The sequence below is a fragment of the Filicampus tigris genome, chromosome 5 (assembly GCF_054856515.1).
Source record: "Filicampus tigris isolate MCC_2025a chromosome 5, RoL_Ftig_1.0, whole genome shotgun sequence".
NCBI lineage: Eukaryota > Metazoa > Chordata > Actinopteri > Syngnathiformes > Syngnathidae > Filicampus > Filicampus tigris.
Window position 1 is genome coordinate 23,920,961 of NC_141221.1, and position 22,477 is coordinate 23,943,437.

The following is a 22,477-nucleotide window of genomic DNA, read 5'->3' on the forward strand; positions in this document are numbered from 1 at the left end:
CAAGCAATCATTTTCTTATGGAATTGTATGCTTTTATCTAAATGGCACCGGTCAGAGGCAAACTTAAACATGCATCGAAGACCAATAGTTGGGCATTATCTCGGGGAATCACAAGTCATTGGCTAAGAACAATTATTTTGCCTTGTAAAATAAAATACTTCTTTCATTAGATAATAAAAATGTCACTTCTTCAGTTACATGTTAAATATGGCAATAATATCGATATCACTACAGTCAACATTCATATCGCATGTTTTTCCGGTATCGCGCAGCCCTAGCGTTAACCACCTCTCTCTGTGCCCCTCGGTGTTGCCAGGCTTTGCCCCAGCTATCCCCAGCAGCTTCTTGTACCAGCCTGGATCACTGACAAAGAGCTGGAAAATGTGGCAGCGTTCCGTTCCTGGAAGAGGTTTCCTGCAGTGGTATTCAGGTCAGTTGGTTTGGTCCCCTTGAAATGAGAAATGTCACACTCTAGCCAGTTCTTATGTGAGACTGTGCTTATTGAGTATTTGCTTATGGGGAGAAATATGCCGTGTCGAAGGCTGGGTGGGGTGAGTGTTCATGTAGACAAATTTAAGGTTTCACCACCACCAAGAAGTGTAGCACACTTTGTCAAGACTTGTGTGATTTTCAGTGACAATCTTTAACCATGTTTAACTACGATGTACTAATAATTATATTACAGTCATAGAGCATTGATCCATTTGTGGTACTTGTTCATATATGTCCGGAATCATAACTTCATTCATGCATTCAGGCACCTGAGCACAGGGGCTGTGATCGCCCGTTGCGGCCAGCCAGAGGTCAGCTGGTGGGGCTGGCGGAACGCTGATGACGAGCACTTAGTTCAATCCATTGCCAAGGCCTGTGCAGTGGACAGCAGTTCTCACAAACACCTGTCCAATGGAACCTACATCAACGGCTCTGAACTGCCTGATACTGATTTTGGTGAGGACTCATTCGGTCTGCCTGCGACAACCTCTTGCCGCTATCTAGGCGAGAGACAAAATGCACACGTTGACTTTTATCTGAACCCACACAGATTCCTCGACCTTTGAGGTGAATGAGTTTGCAGTAGACAAGATTGCGCAATCCAACCTGTCTAGGCCTGAGGCAGCAGGCTCAAATACATTTCAAACAAATAGACTGATTTAGGACATTTACATTATATATTACAGGAGGGGAGTTGGTTTAATAAAATATGTCCACCTCCCTTACTAGTGTTGCCGCGATACCAAAAATTTGACTTGGAAAGTGTACCTTCATAAACTACCTAACTTGATACCAGTATTGAAACGATTCCACGGCAACATCTTAAAACATCAGAAAAAAGCAGTGTGGTAATAGCTGACAGCTGAACAACTTACATTTCTTTTGATTTGTATTAGAGGTTTAATGATAAGTTTTTGGACTGATAAGATACATATTGATATAAGGCCTAACGATACATAGCGTGCTACGCGTCAGTGAATGGGGCATTCGAGGAATCCGGAACAAAATGTCAATTATAAAAAGCAAACAGTACTAGTTAAGTTAAATGGAAGCGAATGTGGCAAAGTACAGATCCAGACTTTGATATTTATTTTGTTTTGTTCAAGCAATTTCTTACAGGAAGGATTTTTACCTGATGCACAAAAAAACACAATGAGGTAAAATGCCTTGATTGATTTTAAGTGGATAAATTTGTACTGGCCCGGTTCAGGAAGCGTCTGGAGCTAAATGGTGGTCTAACACAGTCCCATAAGGGCCCCGCCACTTCTGCCTTCTACTTTTGTATTCATGCAATTTGGACACAGACACGCTGAGCGCCGACCCCATCTGACACATTATTGAAGTGCTGCTATTGTATGAACCATTGATTTTGTTCTCATTTACACAATTTTCCCCGTCTTTAATATGTCCTGAATTGTCCAGAGATGTAACGCTGATGTGTTTATGACTGTATCAGAGTCCTCAATGACCAACGGCTCAGAAGTGGAAACAATGGCCATCCAGCCACACAAGTTACTGATTCTAGATGCCAGGTCCTACGCAGCCGCTGTAGCCAACAGGGCAAAAGGGGGAGGCTGTGAATGTCCTGGTAGGCCTTGTCTTTTTTGTGTGTACTGTGGATTTGGTAGTTCAAGTTTTTGTTTTCCTAATTTTTTACATTTTTTTACCCCCTGTGTGGTAGAATACTATCCCAACTGTGAGGTGGTGTTCATGGGCATGGCCAACATCCACTCCATTCGCAAGAGTTTCCAGTCGCTACGTTTCCTCTGCACTCAGATGCCGGATCCAACAAAGTACGGTTGTTCTTGTCACATTATGTGTCACCGTATGGCTTAAAAACTCTAAACCTAACTTCATCCTGAAAGCTCAGGTCTGCTTCAACCATGGCCACACCTGTCTCCAATCTTTCTCCCTTCTTTGATTCAGTGATACAGTACTCCAATGAGAACTTTAATCAGACGTGGATATAGAATGTGAATGAAAATCATTTCAAGTTCAAAGCCATTGGATAACAGCAAAATTCTTTATTATTATTATTTTTATTAATTTTTTTTTCAAATTTGTAAATATTCTTTATTTTAACTTTAATTCATACCTCTTGCCTCCTGTCACAAATATGTCTGAGTCTAAAACTTCTACTCTGTAATGTACCAATCACAGTTGATGTGCAACTGCGCCCATGTGGCTAGGCCAGTAGAAGTGAAAGGATAATGGGATTTAGCCATTTTCAGAAATAAAAGTTATTTTGTCTATAATTAATTTGATAACTTCTTTAGTTTTCATTTACATTTATTAACTTTAAAAACTGTTTTAGAAATATAGCTGACTGCTATGTTCATTGAAGACGTGTCTAGATAACCGTAATGTGTAAATGTTGGACTAGACTGCACAGTGATACACAAAGACACGCACAACTACACTCAATGTTAATCCTGAAAGAATGAAGCCATATCGTTTCCAGCCAATTCTATGAAACAAGTCTGAGAGGAGATTCCAAAATTTGCACAAGTGCTACTTTTGTAAAAATTGTGTGAACATACTACTACCAATCAAGCTACACTTGTAAAATTAAAGAAGCCTTCCTCTAACCCATAATAAATATTGGTGTCTGCAGGTTTCCTGCCAAATATGTAATGCCTTTGAAGGTAATTGTGGCAGATTTCATTCAAATCATCATCTTTGTGACGCATCTGTTACTGTATTTAATTTACTGTATAACTATAGTTGTAAAACATGAAAACAATGTTCCCTTCTATCTTTTTCAGCATCCTAGGGTGTCTGGAAAGCACTATAAATAAACGGTGCTGTGAAAAAGTATTTGCCCTCTTTTGAAATTTATCCTTAGAATCACCATTTAAAAAATGCATTTTATGTTTACTTGTGTTATCTTTGTTTACTCTTAAACTTAAAAGTGGGGAAACTGCAAAAAAAGAGCGAATTTGAGAAGAGGGCAAATCCTTTTTCACGGCACTGTATGTTGGTGTCATTATTGTGAGGTGTCCTAAGATGTCTTTGCTCTTGTCTGTTTGCCTGCAGCTGGCTATCTGCACTGGAGAGCACTAAGTGGCTACAGCACCTGTCCCTGCTGCTGAAGGCGGCCCTTCTGGTGGTCAATGCAGTGGACAGAGACCAAAGGCCTGTTTTGGTGCATTGCTCTGACGGCTGGGATCGGACACCTCAAATTGTTGCACTGTCCAAGCTGCTGCTTGACCCGTACTACCGCACCATAGAGGTAAAATGAAAATGTTATTCTTGCAAAAGATAGGCCTACATTTTTGTGGTCAGTCATATTCTGTTAAAAGTAAAAAAAAAAAAAAAAAAAAATGTAAAAGGTTAAAATCATTCAGATGAAGCAAAGTGTGTGTAGGAAGTTTCATTATGTAAGAAAGATCTGTGTATATCTTTGTGTAGGGCTTCCAAGTTTTGGTTGAGATGGACTGGTTGGACTTTGGCCACAAGTTTGCAGACCGATGTGGCCATGGAGAAAACTCAGAGGACGTTAATGAGCGCTGTCCCGTCTTCCTGCAATGGCTGGACTGTGTTCACCAGCTGCAGAGGCAATTTCCATGCTCCTTTGAGTTTAACGAGGCCTTCTTGGTGCGTATGTCAAACAAAATTAATCCAGTCAGATTCCATAGATAGCTGGATGAGTTTTTTTGTTGATCCAGTGAAGTCATTCGCAATGTGATTTTACTTTAGCTTGCACTCTTTGACTATTACATGATTGGCTGACAAGCAAAAGATAGTAAGTTGTACATACTAGTAAGAACGCTTCAGAAATGCTATAGCAGTCAGAAAGATGGAGAAATTGCAGCATCTTTGTAAAAGGCCCAGAAGATTTTAACAATTCATTTGAAGACTTCACAAATGAATGAAAACCTATTCAATTATTTTTTATATATATTTTAACGTCCTTTTACCAGGTTTGCTTGGAATTGGGATTTTTTTATGTTCAGATTTTTATTTTTTTTTTTGCGTTTAAAGAGAAGCGCTCTTATCTTGCTGAGTCTGGGCTGACAACACTCTAGCGCACAGATATGAATACCGGTAGCGGTACCAAGATACAACATTTGAAGCTGTGTGCCTACATCAACGCTAAAATGAGGAGGTCTAAATCGCCAGTGTATTTCATAATTGTGGGTTGCACACTTTGGCGTGAACAAAAAAGTAAATCTCTTGGAAAACGGTTGGAAAATGAGCAAGTTATGACTTAATTTGATGGGAACGTCTACCTTCTCCCAACATGGCTCCCACGTCGTTAGTCGGCTGCCACAGCACTAAGATATGCGCCGATATGTTCCGTAGGTGACCGAGCATAAAAAGGATTATTTAGGGAAATACTGATGCTGTTTATTTAATCTGAGGAACCCACTTGTATACAAAACAGGTCGTCGGGTAAGGCATATTTGCTTCATAAATTCATTATTTTTTAATTATTGTGGAGCCGAAAAAGGGAGGTGTATGAGGTATATCACAGAGAAAATTCCTTCGAACATACTTCTCAAAACTGAGGAGGACAAACAGGGCAGTACCGTAATCCCTGTAGTCCAGTGTGTGTAAAATATACTAATTGGTCCTTACATTGGTCTCAAACACTAGGTGCTAGGTATACATCTATTCTGTGCTGATTTTCTTTTTTTTTTTCCCCCTATGTATAATCCCCCGCCCTTTTGATTTTGCATGGTTTTGGGGGTGAAATATGCAGTATATATTCAGGAAATATATATATCTGTAATTCTGCTTCCAAAATACATTGAAGTTTTACTTTAAATGGCAATATATTTCCAGCAGCATTATTATTTTTTTAATGATCAGTAATATTTTGTTTTCTTTGTATTTCTGTCTGATTGGATAAATTAAATCAAATAACATGTATATTTACTGTAATGACTAACAACCTATTTTACGTATGGTTTCAATATATTCAACATAATTGCAAATTGTTTTGCTTCCTGTTCAATGTAAGCCATTTGTGGCTATTTAACGCAGATTTATGCTGCAGTATGCGTTTTGGTAGGTAGGTTAAAAAAATAATAAGCAAGAAAGTGCTTAACTCCTCATATATTGCCACGGGAGTCTTAGAAGCACTTCAGTGGTCCCTGCTCTTATCGTTCCTGATGCGTGGTCGCAAGTCTCAACATGTTCCTGTATTTAATTGTGTGTATGCAGGTGAAACTGGTGCAACATGCATACTCCTGTCTGTTCGGCACCTTCCTGGGTAACAGCGGCAAAGAGAGGGAAGACCGACAAGTTCAAGAGAGGACCTGCTCGGTGTGGTCCCTGCTGAGACCTGCCAACCGCACACTACGGAACATGCTGTACTCCTCACACTCCGAGACTGTACGTACAGTACATTACATAGCACATCTCTTGGTGTTCAGCGTCTTTTTGGGAGAAGAGTCGTGTTGTTTCTATTAGTCCTTAAACTCTATGAGCTAGAGCCGATTTTCACTTTTCACTTCTCACTTCGAGAAAAAGCAGTAACATAGTTCAAAACAGTTCTATTTTTCCACCCCTTCCCTGTTGTGCTTTTTCTCATGATATCAAACAAGCATGTTTTTTTGTTTTTTTTTTCTCATGCACTAACTTGTAGCAACTTCTGCAGAAATATTATTAATCCATTTTCTTCCACTTATTTTATCGGGTCGTGGGCAGGAAATCCCACATTTCCCTCCCCCCAGCCACTCGTTCAAGGTCTTCCGGAGAATCCCAAGGCATTCCTAAACCAGCCGGAAGACATAGTCTCTCCAGCGTGTCCTGGGTTGTCCTCGTTGCTTCCTCCAAGTGGGATGTGCCCAAACCGCCAAGGGACGTAGTCAAACGCCCTATCCAAGTCTCCAAAACACATGTAGACTGGTTGGGTGAACTCCCATGTACCCTCGAAGACCCTACAAAGGGTGTAGAGCAGGTCCACTGTGCCACGGCCGGGATGAAAACCTCCGACGGACTGTCCTCTCCAACACCCCTGAGGAGTGTGATCCCTTTTAATCCACTTGGCAAAATGTCCCTTTTTTATAACACACATGTAAACTAGGGGTGTAACGGTACGCTAAATCACATTTCAGTTCGGTTCGGTTTTTTGAAACTTCGGTTCGGTATATTTTTGCTACAAAAGAAACAGATTTCTTTCTTTTTTTAAAAAATATGTTTATTTTGAAAAGATGATGAGTAAATTGTACATTTTTTTGAAAAAATAAATAAAAGCAGGTGATATTCTCAGGAATTACACCAGAAGAAAAAATACACTAACAATAAAGATCTCTTAATTTTTTAAATTATTAAGACACTGATGTCTTTAAATACTCAGCAACAACAGCCTATGACACACCTAAGTATTAGTAACTTGTAGTAACAAGTATTCAAGTTAAAGCCAAGTTGTCATTACAGTACATATATACACTTTTTGTGATGAAAAAAATACATACAATAACAGTTACAATTATTGCTAACTATATTAAAACTATTTTTATAATGAAGGAAATACAGTAACTTTAAAAAGTCTTTATGAAATTGTAAACACTTTTTAGGCATTGAAATCTTTGAATGCTCAACAGCATATTGTAACGAATTGGGTTATCTGTGTTGTGGTTGGATTCGTGTGTTGCTGAGCTGTGATATTTCCGAGGTTCATGAATGCATCGTGTACGGCAAGCGAGTGGAGCAGCAGAGAAAGAAGACCGCGAGCAGTTGTACTTGGATGAATAAAAACGTGATAATTAAACTACGTCTGACGGCGTGTTCCTGGAAGACGCTACAATATGATAAATCTCGCTATTTGAGTTTGACGTTTTTGCTCCCTCGTCTAAGAAACATTCACAGTCGGATGATGCCGTGCATGTTAGACGTGCTATCTGCAACATAGCCGCCAACATTGCTCCCAATCTGTAGCAATGTCGGCACACAACTTTGGGACTCCTCCACGTACCTTTCCCCATCGGCGATTTTAACAGGACAGCCTGAATGTTCCCAAACCGGAGACCGCAGTGTAGGGGGGGACCTTCGAGCTCTGGCTCTTTTCTGGCTCTCTTTTGAGCCGCTACCCTCCTCTCCCGCGTGCAACAGTCAGAAGTGCCCGTGCGTAAACGCGCGCTAATAAGTGGACCGAACCGAACATGCCATACCGAAACGTATTAATACACGCACGTGTACCGTTACACCCATAATGTAAACATAATCCATAATACAGAATTTGAGAAGAGACTAAATACATTTTCAGGGCACTGTAGCCTAGGCCAATCTTTCCGACAGGTTGATTGAATGATTGATTTTGCAACACATTGAAAATGTTCAGTGCTGATAACTTCCTTATTGTCTTCCAAAGGGCTAATGGGAAGCTAGTCATTCTAAACTCATCAGTCTTTTTTTTTTGTCAAAATGTTTGGAAAAGTTGCTGAATATAGCGACCAAATTGCTGAATTGGGATCATTGACTCTGCTTTTCTAAAGCAGTGCCCCAAAAAAACATTAAAAAACTCAAATGAATTGGTTAAAATCATTTCCTTGTCTATCCCTGCAATGAGCCCAATCAAGCAAATAATTTGAATTGCAGCCGCTCCACAGTCAAATGCACTATGTGCTATTGCATTTAGCATTTCTATACCTACCCAGACATAACTATTTTTTGGTTGTTGCAGGTTCTCCACCCAGTGTGTCACGTGCGCAATCTGATGCTATGGACCGCAGTCTACCTGCCCAGCTCCTCCCCAACGACCCCTTCTGACGATTCCTGTGCGCCATATCCTTTGCCTGGCAGCAACCCCGAGGAGGCACCACTGGGCAGGTGAGCCTGCCGTGCTGGCACAGAACCCCCACCCCACTTCCTTCTCATGTAAGACAAACTCCAGTTGAGGGCTGCCAAAGCCGACTCTTCTTCTTTGCACACTTTGCTCTCATTAGGCCCTTGCAGTCACACTGTATGCTTATTCCATGTCTCTTGACAGCTGTAGTGCCAGTAGGAAAAAGCAACAGGGATTTGTTCCGTGCCAAACTATTTACTTGTTTATGACACTATCAACCTCTTGACTCATAATCTTTAGGACAAAATATTGGGTTGCATTTTAAAACTGTTATACTGAGTATAGTATATTACTAGTATAGTATAAATGTCACTGTAGACTTCTACTTTTCAACTAATACAGTGCCTTAAGAAAGTATTAGCCCCCCTTGAACTTTTTGACCTTTTGCTAAATTTCAAGCTTCAAACAGAAATATAAAATTGGATGTTTTTGTGAAGAATCAAAACAAAGTGGGACGCAATCGTGAATTGGAATGAAATTTACAGAGCTGGGCATTTTACTAAAAATTGAGCATCTGTCAGCAGCGAGGGTAGTACCCTTCCGTCGCCCGTCATCTGCCATTTTTCCAGAGGGGAAAAAAATAGTACCCATCTACAGGCCGGTCCGCCTCTATTTTTAAACCGCGAGTCCGACTAAACTTTCACTCGCACCCCCCTGGGCTTCCGTCATTCTAAACAATTTAAAAAAAAAAAAAAAACGCAGCTTGTAACTTGTCACAGCGGTCCCAGTCAGACAAGCTGGCTTGAAGTGGCACAAAGAGCCTACATTCCCGGCATTTTCAAGCAGAGTGCAGTCAGACAAACAAAGCGGTCTTTGAAGACACACTACAACGGCATTGTCGTAAATAGCCTTGGCACAGTGGTTGGGAATCACCGGTTTAAGGTCTGTTAAGAGTTAGTGCTGGATAATTATGGAATAAATGCAAATCATGATTATTTTGACTGAGATTGAAATCACGATAATTAAAATGGTAATTCATTGATTTCAAAATGTAGTATTTATTCAACTATTAAAGCTCACCTACTCAAAACTATCATCATAGGCTCATGCCCATGTATTACTGCATGTTGAACACTTTATTGAACACTATTGGTTGCTTGCTTGCTACCAATAGTGTTGGGTTGCTTGGTGCATGGCGTTTCTTATCGATTAAAATAGAAGTGTCATGAGGAATAGTAATTTACAATTATTATTTTTTTCTAAAAACCCAACAGCTTTTCTTTGCACCTTTCCTTTTTAGATGTACGAAGACACGCTCTTTCGATAATTTGCCCAGCGCTTGTGAGCTGGGAAGCTCACTGGCTCCTAACCGTCGCTCCAGCGACCCAAGCCTCAATGAGAAGTGGCAGGACCACCGGCGATCTCTGGACCTCAGCATGGCAGTCGAGCCAGACGAAGGCGTGGAGCAGGATCACGAGGTGCAGTGTAACGGATTGGGCCTTTACCCAAACAGAGTGGACTCTGAGCTAGATGCCAGCCCGCATCCCCGGGATTCACACTCTGACTTGACCGAGGCAACCTTCATGCACTCTGCAACAACCCGAGAGGAAGCTGAGGACGCGGAATTGTCTGTGGCAGTGGGTGTGGCTGAGGGCCAGATGGTGAACATTCTTCATGAAGCGACCAAAGAGGACATGGGAGCAGATGCTCAGAGAGTTGGAAGTGCTGCTGCCACCCACGTCGTTAACGCAGCTCTCGTGGAGCAGGAGGCGGGCTCAAGGACTGATGATGATAATGATGTTGATGGTGATCAGTGTGTCAACAAAGATGACGTACAAGAAGTGCTTGCTAATGGTCACCATTTGGAAAATGGTTTTGCAGAGGCCGAAGAGAATCGCGACTCTTGTGCTATTCCTGCACAGACAGCAGAAGAGTTGGAGCACCTGAGAGATGAGGAAGCCCAAACACCCGAACATGTGACGATGAAGCCGGTTCGGGAGAACCGTTCTGAACAGCTGGAACATGCTCATGAATACTTTGAATCAGGTTCAGACGAGCCAGAGCCGCCTGCAGCTCAGAAAACTCTGATGAACGGCTTTGCTCACCGCTCGCCTGAGGAAACCGATGCAGATGAGGAAACCTGCTCTGCTTGCGATCCCGACAGAGGTTTGTCGGAGTCGGCGGAACGGGCAGATAAGCGGGCCTCCCTGATGGAAAGCTCCACAGAGACATTAACGGAGGAGGTGTGCAGCAAGTTTGAACACAGCGAACAGCCTCCCGTCTGTCAGAGCCGTCAGGGCTGCAGCAACGGCAAGGGCCCCCCGCCTTCCTCCAGGAAGGATAAAGTGCTGCAGACTGACGAGCACAGCTTTATCAGAACTTTCAACGGGGGCGCCAAGCGACCCTCTGTCAGTGCCTTTCAGTATGCAAGTGCTGACCTCACTCACGACGGACTTTGTAACAGTGACAGTTCCGAGGGGGAACCTTGCGGAGGATCCCACTGGGTCAAAGCGAATGGCGAGCGGGCCCCGCTGAGCCGTCAGGTGTCCCTGGCAAGCTGCAACTCCCTAATTCTCCACCATCGAGGCAGCTGCTCGCAACAACGTTGGTGCCACGCCCAACTTGGCCGGCCCGCTGTCAGCCCAGAGCAGCCGTCGCGCAGCCACCTGGATGACGACGGGCTAATGCTGCATACAGATGTCATCCAGCAAAGGCTGAGGCAGATTGAAGCTGGGCACCAGATGGAAGTGGAGACCCTGAAGAAGCAGGTACAGGAACTGTGGAGTCGCCTGGAAACTCAGCAGCAGGCCGGCTTCCATCGGCTCAACGGAAACGGGGGAGATGACGTGGTAAGAAGCTAGTGCTTTGACCATCCAGCTGGCCAGTTAAAAAAATAGGCTGAATCCTCTTTCTCACAGACCTTGATGACAGACTCGGAATACAACATGGACCCCAACCGTCTGTCACGCTGCAGCACAGAGCTGTTCTCCGAAGCCAGCTGGGAGCAGGTGGACAAGCAGGACACCGAGGTGGGTCTCACCACATTCACGATTGGACTAGCGCAGCCCATCGAGTCTGTTCCAATTCCTCACTTTTTCCTGACTTTGAATCAAATCTTTGAATTCTATACCTAAAACCAGCCGCCCACCGAGCGACACTACTGAACTATTCAGTCGCAGCACACGTTGTGGATGGTTCTTCAACTACAGTTAACCCCCCAATTTATCGCGGGGGATCCAATCCAGACTGCCCTGCGATAGCTAAAAGTTTGCCATACAGAGAGACTCTGAAAAAACATTATCAATAGCTATACCCTTCTTGTTCACTTTATACATATTAAACTTAATACACTCACTTAAACGTATTAAAAAAAGTATACCTTGGCACCTCACTTTCTCGCTGTCAAAATACAGTATATGAGAGACTTCGTGTAACATAATTTTTAGGAAAGGGAAAGAAACTTCTCGCTTGCATAGTTATCCAAATAAGCGGAGGTGGGCATTCCGTCAGTCTGTCACTGCCGAACGCCCGTTTTGCTGACTATAGACACGAAACCAAATAAAAAATAAATACAAAAAGACTGACTGAGCACTGACAGATGTGGGTTTTCGTCCATCAGTCTAATCGTCACTAACCGGGTCAAGTACCGACTGACAGACACCCGTTTTGCTGACGACTGTGTTATAAGGCCAGGCTTGCTTGAGTAGACTGCATGGACTATATATATGTACAGCAGGTGGCGGTGTGCACCAAATAGACAATAGAGCATGCATTAAAGTCATGTGTAACAGCAAGATGACAACTAATGAGCTAAGAGGTCACAAAGTAGCTTTGAATAAAATAAAGATTTTACACACAAGTCCTTGTGAGTAAAGTTTTACATTTCTAATGTTATTTTTGGAAAGAGTAAGGTTGAATAGGATGTTATGAAATGGTATTTTGCAGCCTTACACTCCATTTCAGAAGGTGGCAGTGCAGCAAAAGTTGTTTGCCAACTGCTAAAAGAAGATGACAAAGTCGAAGGAAAAGCCTTGATTCATAGTCATGGCAACTTGGTTTCGATTTCCACGAGAATTTAGGATGCACTTTAAACCACCAGGATTGTACCTTTGGCAACAATGCGCCACAGGATTCAGGTTAAGGTTAGCAAAACCTTTGAGTAAACCTATTTGGCGGTTTAGGAGTAAAAACAGCGGCAGGCAACCACCATTTGATGTGGATACGCTGACAATAAATATAGCGCACTCCATTTACCATTTTAATCAAATTGCATTTTTCATCTGTTGGACTATAACTTTTTTTTTTTTTCCCAGACTGACGATTTGTGAAGTTTACTGACGGAAGCGATGTCGAACGCATGGTTAAAATAGCTTGGCGCCCTGACAGACTGACGATTACAGTTTTGTTCGGCTTTTAATAATGACGGACTGATGATGACGGACGGGTACCCTGGCCGCAGACAAATGACGAATGACAGACCAGCAAATTTTATTTAATTGCCCTGCTCTATAAATAAGGCAAAGAGTACCTGCCCTGAACTTGCTGTTCATTTCTGATTCCCAGTCAAAGTACTTTTTGGAAGTACGAGCCATGGAAGATTTGAGTTGTAAGTGCTAGAAAGTGGCACCGAACTTAACAAGCAGCTGATTGTGAAACGTTCTCCCTAAAAAGCCAAATGCTTTCTTCAAGCTGTTTAATGCCACTCCCAGTTGACTTTTACTGTGAAAGATAAATGGAACAAATAGAATTACATGTGTATTTGACCAAACCACATAACTGCCTTAATCAGCGAGTGTAATGTAGAGATAGACTGATATGCTTTTTTCAGAGCCAATACCGATTATTAGTAGTTGAGGAGGCCGATAACCGATATTTGAAGCCGATATTAATTTTCAGTAAAAACGAAAATATAGTCATGAAAATCTAAAGGAAAATGTACTCTAACTTTGCTGCAATGGCTTTAAGCATGTTTTTTTAACAATGTTTCAGGTTTGCATAATGTTGATTGATTTATTTTTTCGTTTATTATTTTTTTTTTTTTGTATTTCAAGAAATTTTTGACAATATACATCAGTTATAACATTCTAACAAAACGTTCAGGGAGCACCCAGGGTTGTCAGCATGTCTTAAAAAGGATAAGTGAAAACTTAAGATACACCGTAAGATACACAACACTGTTTTATGTTTTCCTTACTCGGCCACGTGTCAGGAGTGCGGCACCTGCATGTGACGTGGTACAGGTTAAGTCCGTTTGTGACACAGTTTGGCTGACTCGGACCGACTGGGTCGTTTAAATACGCAGACAGGAACTCGGTGGCGGTTAGGTGATGCCCCGCTCTGCCTTTTCATACTTAAAAAGCAACGCAAAGTGCATCACAAAATAGCTGATAAAAGATAAACAAATCCCTCCCTCCGACCCTGCGGTATTGTGATGCCGTCCATTTGCGATTCAAATTTGGACTTTGGCAGCAAAACTAGTTGCCTGCAGTCAACCACGCATGAAAATTGGTGGCAGAACTCCACACAGCGGCGATAGTACGCCAGTATCACTCGTTGTGCAGTAGGCATGGGCCGATATTAGATTTTGACATGGCGGTATCATGATACCGCGCTAAAATGTCTTCTTTTCTTGGGGGGAAATTGGTTCAATAAAAGCAGCATTTTATTTCCATAGAACACATTCTATTATGTTGTTAAATAATCTATAATATTTGGTATGTTTCTGTACCATGTCATGTCATGTCATCTTCCAAACCGCTTATCCTAGACAGGGTCGCGGGGAGTTGCTGGAGCCTATCCCAGCCGTCAATGGGCGAAGGCAGACTACACCCCGAACTGGGCGCCAGCCAGTCGCAGGGCACACATAGACACTGTCACTGAGTGGGAATCGATCCCACGCTGCCCGCACACAACTCAGGCGTGTGTACCACTACACTATCAGGGACGCTGTTTCTGTACCATGTTAAGCTTAAATATATAAATATAATAATTATATAAATGTTATCATTCTTCTTCTGTTTTAATTCTTCTTCGCAAGTCACACTGTCCCATCACTCGTAAGCTATTTTTTGTCCTTGTGGACACGATGGCACCTACACATTCATGTTGTTGTGTGTGTGTGTGTAAGGACATTGCAAATGCACCCATGTAACTTTCTGTCTCTTTCGTCTAACCCTCCTCCGCCCCCGTGCGTCAAATAAAGTTAATGGGAGGCAATTAACTTGAAAGAGTCATCTACCCAACTCTGTTGCCAGCAATGGTGGGAGTCAGTTGTCAAAAAAAAAACAGAGAGACAGGGGTCGCACTGCAGAGATGGCTGGGTTTGTGCCACTTGTTCCCTACGCTCATTTAACTCAACTCAAGATGCTTATTTTCGCTCAACTATTTACTATATCCTCTATTTTGGCTCCTGCACAGCCACGGACACAGACTTCCGCATTTCTCAGGCAGCCCACGGGCGCACTCCAACCACAAATGGCTGATCAATATTCAGTATGAGGGCGGGCACGGGACAGTTTCATTGTTCCATTGTGACGCATTCGCTAATTTCCTTGGTAAGATGTGTCAAGACTTTGTGTAAATTTATTGATGGCTTGAAGCTCATCAGGAAAAACTCATAAATAAACTGCGCCACATTAAGAGCCATAGGGTTCCAAGCTTGGGAAAAAAAATTGCCGTTTATAGTCTGGAAAATACGGTACACTAGGGAACAATTTTTAAAAATCTGTTGCGTTTGATTTTTAATTTTTTTTTTATGCTAATACTAAAATTGCTATGCTGAATCCAAAATCAGTCAATTTTCATTTTCTAGCATGTCAAGTTTTTTTTTTCTTCACATCTTACTAGATAAGCAAAATTCCTCTGATTATCTGTAGTAGGCTTACCGCTTTATTATGGTTAGACTCATATACAGCTACATGGCAACTTGTTTGTACAGCCACAATTGAGACGGTGAGAGGTGTGTGCAGCTCCCAATAGATCAGCACTATCAATATCTGCAAACAGAAAGCTAGCATAGTAGGAATTAAGAGAATGAGTGCTGGCTTTTCTCTTAACCTTGCATAACATTGTAAGTTCTAGTTTGTTTAATGCCGTTTTTCTTGTTTGTTTTCAAAGCTTATACCTCTTCCATCTTATTGTTTACATACATACATATTTCTTTCTGTTATTTACTTTAATTATTATTTTTTTTAGAAAACGGGGATCCTATAGCTGAAAAACTTGACATGATAGAGAAAAACTGAGATCAGTTTTGATTTCCCCACCCACAAATTGGGCAAAAACATCATTTAGATCTAACTCTTCTTGCTCTTAATTACACTGCATCTCTCTCAGTAGAGGTCTGCTCTGCCTGCCATGTTCTGTCATCAGATTGTACTAAACCAAAGGCGTGCAACTGTAACTTTGACTGTCGACTGTAATTTGTTCCCGATTTTCCAGCCCAGTCTAGTTGAGTCACATCGCTTAGTGTGCAGTCAGCATAATTCATTTCCTGCAGTCCTATTTTTGTCAATAACGTGAAATTTGGTGTGCCTCTTTGAAGGTTACCCGCTGGTACCCTGATCATTTGGCTGCCCAGTGTTACGGCTGTGAGAGCAGGTTCTGGCTCGCCACCAGGAAGCATCACTGCAGGTAAACACCGAGAAGGACAAAGCCTTTTCAACCTTCTTTCACTTGCAAGAAGTCCTCTTAAGCTTGACCATTTCCCGTTCAGCCTCAGTGGTGCATAACCGCAGACATGCAGACTGAGACTAGACTTGCTGAGGCAACTTTGGGAAAACACTTCTTACTTGGTTGCTGTCAGTTTTCACTGCACAGAGGGATGTTTGGGGTGGTAATTGTGAGTGTGATGTTTCAGCAACATTTCCACAACTTGATAAGTAAGGAGACCATGTTGTTTATACATACAGACTGAAAGTAGCTGCCAGGTAGCCAGTAGGGATGGACATTTTAAAAAGGGTGCACTCTTCAATGAATTGCAATTATTTGCTCAATAGATGTTTTGGTTTTCCACAAGAAAATTCCTATTCCCTACAGGCCAATTGACTTGCTAACTTAGCCAACCCAGGCGAACCTCTCGCCATTCACCTTCTGTGTTGGTATGTAGCTAATTATAAACTATTACAAATTCTACAAGAGGATGACAAAATATTGATACCGCACAGTATTATATGATTATCGCGGTAACCAAAACCAACTATTGCTATGTTTATTGAAGTAGGCTTTCAGGAGGATTTTTTTGGTGTGTTTTTCAGTAGTTCTTGCCGTCTGGAGGTGGCGCTTCTCAACATGAAAGCATAAAAACAACAAAAATCCTAATACATTTTGGTATTTTTTTATTTTTTTTATTTGGGGCTTTTTTTTTCTTATATAATCTCTTCCAAAATCATCATTTTTAAGGAGACCCCAAAAATGGCATGCTTGCTCAACCATTAGCATTGTATCTTCAAAGTGAGCAAGTCATTTTCAACACTTTGGATTGGTCAATAATTTGTACCGTAAATAATAAAAATAATACAGGAAGTCCTCAAATTACGACGTTTCGACGTTACGACGCTCGTGCCTCCTCTGCCGTTTTGTCCCCAGCACCACAGTGACTACGTTTATATGCAGTCAATATTCGGGTTAAGGTCAAAATTCAAATTTCTGAAACATTCTGAATATACCGTTTACTTGAATGAGCGCACAGAGTTGCTCCAGCATTTGAATAACCCACTGTGTACAGCGACGCACGGCGTCATGACTCAAATGGACGTCATTTCCGCTTGTTACTTTCAACTGTAGTGTCAATAAAACATTTGATATTCATGTCACTCACCATAGGAATGAAGCAGCCGGTTTCCTCCTCGCTCCAAAAGTGTGCTTTTGTGCTGCGTCTCTGAGCTTGTTTATTACTGCTTGTGTATTTGCGGTGGGTTGCGCTCCAGATACCGCACTTCCACATACAAGCACTTCCTGTACTACAAAGACCAGCATTCCTTGCGGTTGAGCAGTGTAGGAATGGAACTCGTTCGTAAATTGAGGACTTCCTGCAACAACAACACCCACACGTAGGCCTGGGCGTTATAGCTGAAAATTGTATCCCAATATAATAATACAATACAATATAATAAGTACTTCATATTGATTGATATAGATATTTATTTATTTATTTAACTATTCAGAATAGAAAAAGGAGAAAAACACTGAATGTAGGTAATTTTATTTTAATGTATATGTATATATATGTGTGTATATATATATATATATATATATATATATATATATGTATATATATATATGTATATATATATATGTATATATATATATGTATATATATATATGTATATATATATATATGTATATATATATATGTATATATATATATATGTATATATATATATATGTATATATATATATGTATATATATATATATGTATATATATATATGTATATATATATATATGTATATATATATATATGTATATATATATATATGTATATATATATGTATATATATATGTATATATATATGTATATATATATGTATATATATGTATATATATGTATATATATATGTATATATGTGTGTATATGTATAGAGGATATATATATATAATAGATAATAGATATATAATAGACATTAATCTCCTCCCGTCCCCCTTAAGGGGAACGTAACACATTTGAGTTCCTCCACTGATTGACCCTAATTGTGACAGGAGGTTCAAGAATATGTTCTATACAAGCCCACTAGTTGAAGCAAGGCATTCTGATAAATATTGCGTTTATGGAATAAGAGTTAATCCACCCGTTTTTAGCCATCTCTGGGGGGCGGCCATTTTGTCACTTCTGTCGAATGAAAATGACATCTCAATTGCTCAGGGCTCAGGTAACGACCAATCACAGCTGACCTGTTTTCTGAAACTGAGTCGTGATTGGTCGTTACCTGAGCCCTGAGCAGGTGTGATGTCATTTTCAGTCAACAGAAGTGACAAAATGGCCGCCCCCTGGAATGGCTAAAAAGGGATGCATTTTGCTGCTTAACTCATATTCCACTCACGCAATATTAATCAGAATGCTGTGTTTCAACTAGTGGGCCTGCGCGGAACATATTCTTGAAAAAAATATGTTTGGGTTGATTTCCTCAAATATAAATTACTCAGCTTGAAATAAATAAGATTTTTTTTGTGTGAGATTTTCTTTCTTTAGTTAGACATCTGTGGGCGTGTGTCATAGTTACTTTTAATAGTTAGTTTTTTTGGTTGCATTACAATACTGTACTATTGTTTCTATTGGGCAGTAACACAAATTTGGATCACGAGTTACGTAATTGAGAGGCTTGCCCTTATTTACAATTAATTCTTTGTTTGTGAACCATTATTTTTCTTTTAAGGCTTCTAAAAGAGCTAAATAGAAAATGGCCCCATGGTTAGACCCATGCAGTGAAATCAAGTCCACATGACCAACACAATTAAATTATTGAAAATTGCTTCATTGAGCTAGTCCTTTGTAGTGAAATTGTAGGTTTTATATGCTCACATTTGATTACTTGATAATCTTTCTTTGAACATGCTGAGTGACATTTGGAAAGACTAAGTGTAATACATTTGTTTTGCTGTTGTTGTACTACTAAGTAGACCGGATGGTTATCACATAGTTATTTTGAAGGTGAACATCAGTTTCATTGCGATGGTGTCATCCAACTCTTACCTTTGTGTCCTCTTGACTGACCTTGAGGGGCAGTCAATCGTCAGTCAGTCAGCTGCCATCAGGTTGGATTTTAGTCCACAGTCAGACCATAAATAACTTTGGTGTAAGGGCACTGTGGAATCTATGCACACAATGCTGGGCACACTGTTGACACTGGTTCAAAATAATTTTATGCTCCGAAACTTTCTGTGGCAGGCGGGTGGTAACATGAGTCAAGTTGCACTTGTAGTGTGTCATGTTGTCTTCCCTGTTCAGGCAGCTCTTCTCTATTGTCTGCCCTTCTCCTCTACAGTGGCAGGGAGCCTGTCCAGGAGGTCTGGTGAGATCCGGCTCCTCTGTCCCCGCCCTCCCCACCCTCCGCCCACTCCACTCCACTCCACCCTAGCCTGGCATTGCAACACCTTCCCTTCTACAGTGAACCCCCATTTATCGCGGGGGATGCGTTCCACACATCCAGGGGTAAATGGGTAAAAACTTAAAAACACTCAAGTGCGATATAGTGGGGATGCAAAAGATGAACCGCGATAGAGCGGAGGTTCACTGTAGTCCTAATCATCCCTCACCCTTCACCCTCCATCCCTCACTGCATCCGTTTGCCTTTCCTTTTGTTTTGTCCTTGTGTGCAGTTCCGAAGAGAAATCCCTCTTCATTTTGAAGATTAACTTGAGTGTGATTGCTGCGGGGAAATTGTCTTTTTATTCATTGGCTGTGAGCGTCAGCAATTGTGCTGTCCGTGAGCTGTGATTGGCTGAGGGCTGACCCCCACCTCACCCCCCCCCAACCACCACCATCCTCATTGCGGACACCCTGGCGGCATGCTGCCCCACCTGCCACTCGGCCAGCAGTGGTGCTGTGCTTTAACCTCACTGCCCACAGTCCCCATGCTGGTGTGCAATAATCACGAGAGCAATATACAGTTGGTGTGATATTGTGCTGAGGGTGAGCGGAGCAGTCAAGAGGTCTAGTGTTGAGCATGGCCTTTTATCTGGACCTCAGCATGTCAAACCCATCCAGTGTGCCGCCGTGTTTTTTATCAGCTTCTGTAGTAGATAAAATGCTATCTCTTGAATATTGAAATGGTATCAGCTACCCTGGCATGTGGCGTTGAAGTGTTAGCATCACCACTGATGTTCACCTGCTTAGTTTGACACATCAGGCTTGTTGCAATTATGTCAGTGGATAAACAAGTGCCATAAAATCCCGTGTGTAAGACACACCCTTGTATAATACGCACCTTCAAAAGCCGTTTTTTCTCCATACTTGTGTATAATTATATGTATATCCAGAGCTGGGCACTTGACCCTTTTTTTTGCCGGTCCGTCCGCGACCTGGGTACCCTTCCGGCCTCGTCCCTCCGTCCTTATTCGTATAAATTATCCCCCACGACCCGTCCTTTTAAAGCGGTTCAGTCCTTAAGTCCGCCTCATTTACTATTCAAACCCACTGTGGACACAATTATGCTTAAAATGCACCACTAGTAGTTACCCAACTGCGCCTACTTACTTCAATTGGGAGCCCCGGTGAGAATGAACGCTATGCACTGCACACGTTCGGTCTGCACGGAGTGGAGTGTCGGCCACTTGATTGCGATGTCAAAACCTTTTTTTGTTTGTTTTGCCAGTCATCGTCTTCTACCGAGCAAAAGCTCTCCCTCTGCGATATGCGCGGCGAATTCAGGTTTCAAATTTCCTGCGGTCAAACGCCAGCACTCCTTCTTCTTCGTCTCATTCTTCTCCTTCCTTTTCTTCTCCCCTCCGTGCAGACCGAACGTGCGCAATGCACAAGGTTCCCGCCGGGGCTCCCAATGCAAGTGTAACGTATGATTTAGTTTTGATATTTTCATTTTTGAAGATCAATTTGGGGATTGCATATATAATTTTCTATCAATTATTTTTCAAAGATGCAGCAATATTGTGTTGTGAGTATATATTTATTTTTATCCTGCTTAAGTATTTGTTCCTGCGATGCGGAATTTCCGCTACCTTTTATGACCAATTCCGGTCTGCGTTTTTACTGTCGAGCAACGATGAAAAAGACAGCGACAACAATGGATCTGGTGCCTGCTACAACAATGGGACCGAGATGACTAGACGATGCATGTAACTGTGTTGCGAAAACGATCTGGAAGGTGATACGTGCGAGTGTAGGCTTATTTACACACACATACGTGACATAACACCCACGCCGCTGCCAAACTAGTTTGCTTCGCAGCAGCAACGAGCTGCAAGGTGGCAACAAATAAATTGCCGGGCAGAGCCGGGGGAAATTGTACATCATCGCAACATGTGACGGACCGATCACGAGAGAGAATGCGCGTGGCGTGGTATACACAGCAACAATTTCTGACGTGTGCGTGGCATGTGTTGCAGACCTGTCACCAACATGTCTCGCAGTTGTCGCCCGTGCCGACGCGGGAGTATAAAAGAAGCCTAAAGAAGCCTTTCACCGGGTAGGTTGAGATGAACTTTGACCGCCTCGTGACCACGTCACACGCATGAGGGCCAATTAGTGAGCCGGACTAAAATCCACTTCCGCCCTGGCTTAGTCCGCCCCTTTTTTTTTTCAAATGTGTCAAAAATGGCGTCCGTCCGAGATGGAGGGATGGACCTTTCCGCACCCGGCACCTTTATTAACCAAACATTTTTTTGTTTGATGTTTTCCAAAACAATGACCAACTAACTGGTTTCCTTTTTAGTTTTTCATTTTTTTTTTATCATGAACATTTTTTTACTTAAATTTCAATTGTGCTTTGCAGCACACTATTTTCCTCTCTAGAAAACATTAGTGAGGTTTTAGACTCCGCATAGATTTTGGTCTATGAGACAAAGTGACATCAGAACCATTGTAGCGATTTTAAAGAGCATATTTGAGTGCGCCTGGTTTGTTAAAAAGTGATCAGTTGAAACGGCAACTGTGTCATGTTGTCAGCATCAAATTGTGGAGAGTCATGTTCATCTATTAAACTGCATTTGAAAACTAATACAACAACCCTCGCTGTCTTGCTTGCTTTGCTGCTAGCTGCTAACGCTGGAGCCGCTGCTAAACGCTGGCAACAGGTGTCGTGCAATACAGTGTCAGTTTAATGAGTTTTATTAGCGTCCTTTATTAGTGATGGAATGTGATTTCAGGACCATGTTGTGTTGTTGATGTTAGTGGCGGCAGTTTGTGAAATGCTGCAACTACAGTGACTTGAAAAAGGAGTCGAGTCAGCCGTTACGCCACAACACGCTTCCGGGAACAACTTCAAAGTATAAAAGCGTACCAAGGCACTCATATCCGTGTTTTACTGAAGTTGGAATGATTTTATTTTGAAGTTGCCATGGATAGCTGCTGGCTTGACTAGCTTTGCCCACGGTGCACACGAGCAAATGTTTCTACTTTTTAATGCATACATTTGTAACATTCGACATTAAATAACATGTTGGAATGAAAGTATGTCTTTTTGTTACATCATTTAGGTAGCGGTAAACGTTAAACAATAAAACGTTTTGTTTTTTTATTTTATTTTTTTATGAATCTGTATAATACGGCAGGACGATTTTGGATAATTTTATATGGAAA

General features: G+C 41.7%; 1 protein-coding gene across 7 annotated transcripts in view; it reads left to right on the forward strand.

Annotated features, from left to right (window-relative positions):
• The window catches only part of mtmr3 (myotubularin related protein 3), a 46,944-nt gene that overhangs the window by 17,285 nt on the left and 7,182 nt on the right, over positions 1–22,477 (forward strand). For 2 of the 7 annotated variants that reach the window (XM_086031051.1, XM_086031057.1), the window contains exons 9-20: positions 317–430; positions 758–948; positions 1,949–2,080; positions 2,174–2,285; positions 3,529–3,724; positions 3,904–4,089; positions 5,662–5,832; positions 8,126–8,271; positions 9,528–11,076; positions 11,146–11,256; positions 15,771–15,859; positions 19,209–19,235. In XM_086031051.1, coding sequence (XP_085887177.1) covers positions 317–430; positions 758–948; positions 1,949–2,080; positions 2,174–2,285; positions 3,529–3,724; positions 3,904–4,089; positions 5,662–5,832; positions 8,126–8,271; positions 9,528–11,076; positions 11,146–11,256; positions 15,771–15,859; positions 19,209–19,235 — 3,024 coding nt within the window. Of the gene's footprint in view, positions 1–316; positions 431–757; positions 949–1,948; positions 2,081–2,173; positions 2,286–3,528; positions 3,725–3,903; positions 4,090–5,661; positions 5,833–8,125; positions 8,272–9,527; positions 11,077–11,145; positions 11,257–15,770; positions 15,860–19,208; positions 19,236–19,542; positions 20,682–21,285; positions 21,366–22,477 lie in introns of those variants that run through there. The other 5 variants (XM_086031050.1, XM_086031052.1, XM_086031056.1 and 2 more) reach the window with 4 other exon arrangements.